General features: G+C 45.3%; 1 protein-coding gene across 6 annotated transcripts in view; it reads left to right on the top strand.

Annotated features, from left to right (window-relative positions):
• Window positions 1-216: 216 nt before the first annotated feature.
• CEP192 (centrosomal protein 192) overlaps window positions 217-8,864 on the top strand; it is a 76,446-nt gene continuing 67,798 nt past the window's right edge. For 3 of the 6 annotated variants that reach the window (XM_044934820.1, XM_044934821.1, XM_025273416.2), the window contains exons 1-4: window positions 219-2,567; window positions 2,838-3,008; window positions 6,976-7,143; window positions 8,242-8,367. In XM_044934820.1, the coding sequence (XP_044790755.1) occupies window positions 2,899-3,008; window positions 6,976-7,143; window positions 8,242-8,367 (404 nt within the window). In that variant the 5' untranslated portion in view covers window positions 219-2,567; window positions 2,838-2,898. Of the gene's footprint in view, window positions 2,568-2,837; window positions 3,009-6,975; window positions 7,144-8,241; window positions 8,368-8,864 lie in introns of all 6 variants that reach the window. The other 3 variants (XM_044934817.1, XM_044934819.1, XM_044934818.1) reach the window with 3 other exon arrangements.

The following is an 8,864-nucleotide window of genomic DNA, read 5'->3' as shown; positions in this document are numbered from 1 at the left end:
TAATCGACTTACTTGTTTCAAAGCAAGAGGTCTCACTTTAAGTCTGGATCTAACTCAGAATTAAGAATTCAAGTTAGATTTCAATCATTATAGAGGTATCTGGAGTGAAACGTTAAGTGTTAGTTGCTCAGTCGTGTCCAACTCTTTGCGACCCATGGACTGGGCCTCCCAGGCTCCTCTCTCCAAGTGATTCTCCAGGCATGAATGCTGGAGTGGGTTGCCATTCCATTCTCCAGGGCCTCTTCCTGACCCTGGGATTGAACCCAGGTTTCCTGCATTGAAGGTGGATTCTTTACCATCTGAGCCACCAGGAAAGCAGTCTGGGATAATTTAGTGAATATCGGGCATCTTCTGTGTGCAAGACACTGTGCCAACACTTTGGGATATGTAAAAAAAGAGATAATCCGTACACATTCATTCTAGTAGGAGAAGGCATTTACAGAATTTACAAACAGTAATAAAGATTTAGCTTCACAGTAAAGGTTGAATGGTACAGGAGGCATTAAAGAAAGGGATTTATATGTGAGTCAGCAGGATTTGGAAGGGATGTGGGATTTTGACAGGTTGGAATACTTAAAGTGGAGGAGGGTGGAGTCCAGGGTGATGGCCCAAATAGAAGAGGCAAGAGGATTAAGTGTTAATCCACTGAAAGAATAAGGTGCATTTGGGGAGCTAGGGGGAGATGAATCTGCACACATACCTTGTGTTCACACTCTAGAAGGTGCTGGATCTTGGTGTTGAGGTGCAGTTGGTAAAGGGGGTGTGAGACATCCACCTTTCTTAACTGAATCCCTGCTGTGGGGCTGCTTCAAGCTCTACCTGGAATTACAGCTTTGAAATTCACTGGGGGGTCTACTCTTCCCTTTCAGCTGGTCAGATAACAGCTAATGTTGCCTGAGTGCTTTCCACGTGCCAGTGCTCTTCTGGGTGCACGTTAAGTGACTTGATCCTCACAGCAGTCCTCTGAGGCAAGTGCGCTGATGATCCCCATTTTACAGATGAGGCCACATGCAGGCTGCACAGCTAGGAAGTGAGAGCACTGAGATTTAGGCAGTTTGGCATCAGAGTCTGGGCTCTTTTCCTGTACATACTTTGAGCATAGTTCTTTGTTATGGTCAGGTTGCTTGGTGGCATGGGGGAGAGCTCTGGTCACTTGATCTTTATGATGGAAGGACAGTGAGTTGGGTCTGAGGGATTCAGGGTGGGTGACAGTCTGTCACATGGACACAGTCCAGCAGTTCACTTCTAGTGTGTGGTGTAGACAAAGGGTTGCTTTTTACTCTCAGGTAGCGTCTTTTCAGCTCTTAGAGCTAAGTCTTTGGTTTATTTTTCCAAGATTGAGAAACTCTTGAGATTTTTCTCCATTTAAACTTTGTTCATTGTGGACACAGGTAGAATTAGGGGTAGTTGAATGCCAAGGACAGGTTTCAAGGAGATGGCAAGAGAACTGTGGAGACGTCGCTGAATTTGACAGGCCAGTCCTGATTAAAACAAGTGTGCAAGTAGTGTTCAGGGCCAAGCCAGAAAACATGGGATGAGTGACAAGGTGTGCAAGGAGGCAATTAAGTATAGGAGAGAGTGGTCTTTGTGTGATCAACAGAAGGAAGGGTGGGTGTTTTATTCTCTGCACAGAGAGATACAGCGTTTCCAAAGGTAGAGACAAAAAAGTGAAAAGGGCATCCATGGAGGGTCACACTGAGCAGTACTTTAGAGGAGGTAGAAGGTCAAGTTGTAAGCGGATGTCTTTTTCCCACCAGGCTAAAATTAGGAGTAGAGCCTGTTAAAGTCCGAAGTGTGCTGTGCCTGTCAGCATTCAACAACCGTTGAATTGGATAAAGTTAAGGAGTTAAATTTGTTAGAGGAACTATATGCAATAAATCCTGGGATAAAGGAAAGTGAAAGGAGTGGTTTCTGTAAAATAGGGCCTTATGCTGAGCAGGCTTTGGTGATGGGATTCGTGACCTAAGGAGAACGGAGACGGAGGAAGGCAATTAGGGACCGACCGTCTCATCTTGTCCCTCTCCACCTGGGACCAACCTTACTGCCCCACACAGGCGACTCAGTGTAGCGCGCGCCCATAAGACTTCTAACGGGAGCGCTCTAGGTGTAAACGTGAGGCAGTTGGCCACACACGTCAGTGTCTGCTCCCGTAGGGACAATGCCAACACTTCCGACCCGAACTCGGGGTGTGTCAGTTGTCCCGTCCACCCGAAGTAGGTCTCTGCGCACAGTGCCGGTGCTCTGGCTACAGGTAAGGCAGGCGCCGCGCCCCTGCGCCGGGCGCGGCTTCCCGCTTCAAATCCGGACGCTCACCCTCACCGAATCAGCGGGCTCGCCCCTTCGCGCCACCCAATCCAAAGCCGGCTCGGAGTCCCCGCCCCTCGGCTCGTGCCGCGAATCGACGTAAATCGGAGGGGCGCGCGGTACGGCCGGCAACCGTGAGGGGACGCGCGTACGCGCGCTGTCGGGACCACCCCCCCATCCCCCCTACCCCACCACGGACGCCTGACCGGTTCCTCAGCGGACCTTCAGCCGGCTGGGCTGCAGCGGCTGGCGTTGTGCGCTCGGTGAGGGGTAGTTGGTCGGGGAGGGCGATTCGGGCTGCCGTAAGAGTGGGGCCTCCGGAACGAGGTTTTCTTGTTCGGGGCCTGGTCCCGCTCCCCTCTCCACACGACGGCCCCCGCTCACTGGCCGGGCCAGGCGCGGGTTACGCGCTGCGGTCCAGCGGATGAGGCCGTGTCCCAGTGGCTCCTGGCTTCGTGCGAGTCGTTTCACGGAAAAACGGGAAGGGAGACAGTGTTTGAGGTAGCTCTACTTTTGTTTTCTCCCGACGGCAGACTTTGTTCCCCGAGGCATGAGGTCCCTTTCGAGGCAGTCGCCTGGAGGACAGCTGTTTTTATGACTGTGTTTTCACTCGCTGTTAGCATTTTGAGGTCACTCGACTGGAGCTTTTCCTGCTCTAAGATCAACTTTTTCTCCGGACTTCAGTTTTTAGGGCAAACTTTAAGGTAAGCTTTGAAAACTGCTATGCTAAAGTGCCTATCTAATGATAAAGAGTATCTTAGAAGTTTGGGGAAGTTTGGCTTTGCTTTTTCCCCACAGCTGATATTTTTTTGCTCATAGATTTCTGGTCCACAGCTGCAGCCCATGATATTGTATGTATCTAGTCTTGAAAGCAATTAAGTATTAGTAAACTCGAGCAAAAAGTTTTGAAGTTATTGCTTTAGGGAAATATCCAGAGAAATCTCAAAGGTGGCTGGTTAGTACTGATTTGGTTTAAGGTGAGACGGGGGCTTGGTAATGCAGTACAGATGGAAATTAGGAGATTCTCTTCTAGGAAAGCTTTAGGATGGCTTAGAATAAGTGTAATCCTGTTCTGGAAAAGAGAGACTGGGCATTAGATTACATCTGGAGGAATCTTCCCTTGGATGGTATTACTCTTGCACCCGCAGCAAAGCTCTTCTACACTTAACACTGTATCGGAGTGGATTGTTAGCTTCCTGCGGGCAACCACCTTATTTACTGTTGCTTTGCTTCATGCAGCCAAACAAAGTTGTCTTTCACGGTTTCTGTTTGATAGTGATTGTTGTATGAATGACCTTTGCTTAATATCTCAATTTTCTTGGATTTGTTTCCTTCTAAGCTGAGATCACTCTTAAAGAGTTAATGTATATTTTGAAGTGTTAAATATGTTTGTAAATGCGTAACTTAGTAGCTACAAGACTAGATTTGAGGAGCCTACCTGGATGACTTGGTCAGGATTTTAAAGTGTGATGGATGGATAGGGAAGGCTTCTGCTCTTAGGAGAAATCTTTTTAGTGGAAGAAGACAGACAAATACAAAAAGGCAGTCATCAGTCTAGCAGAAAGTAAAATGACTGTGATGGACTATGGGGCTAGGTTTCACTTAATGATAAGGGATCGCCTCTTTTAGAAAGTGACATTTGAATTGAGGTGAATGTTGGGAAGGAGCTAGCTGTGCAGACATCTCAAGGAATATTCTAGGCTCCAGGGCAGGGATGTGCTTGGGTGTTACAGGAACAGGTGCAGGAGGCTGGGACATGTGGAAGATGAGGTGGCTCATCGAAGTTTTCAGGAAGGGTATGGTACCTGGCTTATGTTTGATGGTCCCTTTGATTGCCGTGCAGGAGATTAATTGTAGGGTGGTGAGAACTGAAGCGTTGAGGCTGGTCAGGAGGCCTTTCTGTTGGGTAGAGTGGTTATAGCAGAGTCAGAAAGATGGAGAGTGATTCTGGGTTTGTTTTAGACAAGCTCTGTGTTTTCCTCAAAAATAAGATTCACAAGTGTGTTTTGATTGCCTGTGGTGTTTTCACTGCATTTAAATTGGTTCAAGTGGAGTCTAGTTTCTAGTTGATCTCTGTTCTTAGAGGCCTGTTGTCTGACAGTGTGTGTTGTTGAAGGCATTTGAGTTTGAGATTCGTCTGTATAAGGTGTGCACTGCATTATGTAGCTGAGGTCAGGGTCCTGGGTGTCCCTAACATGGAAGTGGAGGCTGTCAGATGAGATGCTTGGCTGTGGGGGGGTGGGGGTGGGGATGGGTAAAGTGCAGAGGAAGGATGGGACAGGTTTTCCACTTCCTGCATCCTAATGTGGGAGAATTTGAACGTCTTTATAGGAATCAAGAAGAGGAATTAGACCTGTCAAAGAGAGGAAAACACTGGGGCGTGATCTGAGATGTGGTGGGTGCTTACGCGATAGGTGGTGATGAATTTGCTTGTATTAACTCAGTTTGAAAACCTTCCTTCAGCAGATTTATTGAGGGTCTGCTTTGTAGGGGACTGCTTTAGATAGGAATTCATTGTGACACAGGCCCAGTCTCTGCCCTCATGGTGCTCACATTCTGGTGTGGGAGAGGGTAGTTAAACGGATGAACTGTAAAGAGAAGAGTAAGCAGTGCCAGAAAACAGGCATGCCGTGCCTGACTGTACTGGCTGGTGGGGACATGGGCCCTGAAGGTTTGGTCTGAGCAGTGGGAGAACGGAGTTGTCATTTTCTCTGTGGGGAAGATTGAAGAGCGGTTTTTCTTGAGGGGGTTGCCATGAAGTGGAGTCAAGGTTGAAGTTTCAGGTGCCTGTTGGATATCCATGTGAAAATGTCAGGTAGATAGTTGAATATCTGAGGCTCAAGGGAGGGGCCCAGGCTGGTATATAAAACTTCCAAAGTGAGGGCAGTCATCTAGTGAGGCTGGATAGATAGGGGAACCTGGAGCCTTGCTGTGTGCAGGTCCCGGAGAGGAAGAGGGCCCCAGCAAGGAGGTGAAGCAGCCCCTGGTGAATGTGGGGGTCAGACAGAGGTGCTTTGGAAGCCAGGTGAAAAAAGTATTTTTGTGAGGAAGGAGCGTGAATTTCATTCTGTCAGTTCCAAGACTAGGACTGAAACTTGACCATGGGATTATGGGGTAGGCAACAGAGAGGTTATTGGTGATGTTGACAAGTGTTTGGTGAGGCCCTGGGATGAAAGGCAACTGGGAGTGGGCTCCAGTGAGGACTGGAGCCAGGTGGATAATAGTGACTCCTGCTGGAGGTCTGAGAGGCAGAGGGAGCATGGACAGAGGTGGTGGTAGCTCCAGGGGATAGCTGGGCTGAGGTTGAGGAAGGCTTCTTTGTGTGGGGGCACTGCACCAAGAGATGGGACAGTGTTGAGGAGGAGGGACTGGTGTTGGAGTGGGAGGGGTGGGCTTCTGCCAGGAGTGTGGATAACTTCATCTATGCTCAGGTAAGTTTAGTAGGTTTCTACTGATCTTAAGACTTTTCCTACTTTGTTGAGTAATTGGATTAGTCTGTAATACCTAAACTCACAGATGAGTGATTTATCACTGAACCTAGCACAGTCCTGCATTGTTGTCCATCTTACCAGTAGTGGCAGTGCTTAGAATATCCTTCCAGGCTCTAAGCCCTCTTTCTTCCTCTCCTTTCAGCTGATGGGATTAGGCCAGACTTCCTATTACACCATTTAAGACTTATGGAACCTGCTCCATGGTTTTGCTTACCTGTTGCCTGAATACAGTGGAGCATCTCCTATGGTCACCATAGACTTAGTGTTTAGAACAGTTTGGAATTAGTCCTGGGCATGAATCTTACTAATTGCACAACCTTGGATAAATTTAGCTAGTTTAGTCTCTGAGTTTGTTTTTTTTAGTAAATTGAGGATAAGTGAGTTAAGGTAGTGGGTATGCAATAAATCTTAAATCTCTCCCACCACTGCTTATGTTTGTCTTTTTTAAAAACTCCCTTATTTCATACTTTGCCTATGAAAGTCCTTCTCATTCCTCAAAGTATAAGGCCAGTATCCTCTCATTGTGTTTTTCCTGATTTAATTATTTTCTTCACAACCCTTACATGAGAAGCACTCTGAAATATCTTTGAAATGAAGTGACATCTGCTAAGTACTGTGGTCGAGATCCATGGAGCCCGTGGCCAGCGTGCAGTGGAGGTTCTCCATCAGTACAGAGTGTGCCAGGGTTCCCCAGACCTAGCCTTTGGTGTGCCACTTGTACCGTTTCTGTCTTGTCCACATGCCAGATATACTTTATAAACTTGAACATTTTTCTTTGAAGAAACTCACTTTTTAAACCGTTTACTCATCCTTAATCTCTGAATTCAGGGGCTAGATTTTGCTAGTTCTATTTTTTCTGTTCCGTGTTAGGATGTGTATTCAACTGGTATACTTTTAAGTAATGTCCTAAAATCATCTGTATGTGCCATTGATGTCATGTCTTCTTTGATTCTTTATTAGTAAATTCAAAATTCAAGAGTAATTAAGCTGTTGTATCTTATTGTTTTGTTAATTGTAAGAAGATAGTTTGAGGTTTATATTCTCAGCTATAGTATCCCCTTAGTGCTGTTCCAAAAAAAGAATTTTATCAGTTTTCTAAGATTTATGAGACTTCTATTCTTAATCATTTGAAAATTTTTACAGTAATATTTGATATATAAGAATACTTTTATTGTTGCAGTGAGATGGAAGATTTTCGAGGTATAGCCGAGGAGTCATTTCCAAGCTTTTTAACCAGTTCATTACTTGGTAATAGTGGGATTTTGGAAAATGTCACTCTTTCTTCAAATCTTGGCTTGCCTGTTGCTGTTTCCACACTTGCTAGAAATAGATCCAGCTCTGAAAACAGGTACGAATTGTTTTAACAGATGATTTTTTTTACAGGTCCTTAAAGCCTTTGATATATTGATAGTTCTGTGAAATTTCTCAGCCAAGCTTGAGCTTTTGCTTTATCTGAGGGAGATGACCATTTATGTAAAGTCAACATAGAAGATAAAACCCTCTTTCCTATTCCTTCACCTTATCAGTGGTGGATGGGTAGGTTTGGAATTGAGGACTGGTGACCGTTTGACCTACCAGTGGTTTTTCTGTTCATGGTGTTTTGGCTTTGTATTAGTTCAGCCCCCTGGTAGCTGGTGATTTGAGTTACATCCTCAAATGTGATGTGTATAGTTCACCCATTTTGTGTAATGTGTGACTTTGCCTGGGCTTAAAAATCTAACTTCTGGGTATTCCTGGTGGCTCAGTGATAAAGAATCTGCCTGCCAATGCAGGAGACACAGGTTCAATCCCTGATCTAGGAAGATCTGACATGCCATGGAATAGCTAAGCCTGTGTACCACAACTATTGAGCCTGTGCTCTAGAGCCTGAGAGCTGCAACTACTGAGTCCACACACTGCAGTTGTTGAAGCCTGCATGCCCTAGAGCCTGTGCTCCACAAGAGAAGCCACCTCAGTGAGAAGCTGGTGCACCACAACGAGAGAGTAGTTCCTGCTTGCTGCAACTAGAGCAAAGCCCCTGTAGCAGCAAAGACCCAGTACAACTAAAATAAATATTTTTGTGTTTTTTTTTTAAAAAAGGCTTTGCGTGCTACAGAGAAATCTTTAATTAAAAAAAAAAAACAAAAACTCTAACCTCTTTCCCATCTTCTGCCCAACCTAAACATTCTGTATGGAGCATTATCTTTACCTTTGGAATGGAGGGGTTGGATTAACTCTCTAAAAACTTGTAGCTTTACGATTTCCACGAGTTTCTTGTTGAAAATATATGTTCTGCTGCTGCTACACAGGTTTTCAGTGCCTTTCAGGTATGGTGATGGTTTTCAACACTGTGGGACCTGTTTTTACCCCTGGCGATTGATTTTATAGTCACACAGTCCTATGTCGTGTGAATTTTAAATATGTGTAATTTAATTATTAACAATTGCAACAAAATTTTTGTGTGCAGGTATTCTGATGTCCAGACCTCTTACTTAGTGGAAGGGAAGTTTTCAGTTCCATCGGAGCCATCGCCCAGTAGCCAGAGTGAAAATGAGCCGAGAGAGAGGTTACGGCTTGTCTTCTCGGATGATGAGTGAGTTCTTACTTCATCTTGCTTTCACTGTGTTAAGAGCGAGTCTCACTCAGTTTGATGGAAGATGAACATTAATTGTGTCTCTAATCAATTCTAAGAATCTTTAGCCGTTTTCTTTATATGATATTAATAACATATTAAGTCTTTCAAAATTTTTTTCTAAGAGTAATACATGCTCATTGGGAAAAAAAATCATAAAATACAGGCAGTTGTAAGGAAGACAGCAAATACCTGTCAACCTACTAATTAGAAAATAGATGTTGATTATCTTTTTATTTAATCTGGATGATTTTCTATGCACATATACATGTACATGGAGCTTTCCCAGTGACTCAGCAGCAAAGAATCCACCTGCAGTGCAGGAGCCGCAGGAGACATGGGTTCGATACCTGGGTCGGGAAGATCTCTTGGAGGAGGGCGTGGCAACCCACTCCAGTATTCTTGCCTGGAGAATCCCCATGGACAGAGGAAGGAGCCTGGTGGGTTAAAGTCCATAG

Source organism: Bubalus bubalis, chromosome 22 (assembly GCF_019923935.1).
Source record: "Bubalus bubalis isolate 160015118507 breed Murrah chromosome 22, NDDB_SH_1, whole genome shotgun sequence".
NCBI lineage: Eukaryota > Metazoa > Chordata > Mammalia > Artiodactyla > Bovidae > Bubalus > Bubalus bubalis.
The sequence above is the reverse complement of the archived record's forward strand: the minus strand, read 5'-3'. Positions and strand labels throughout refer to the sequence as shown.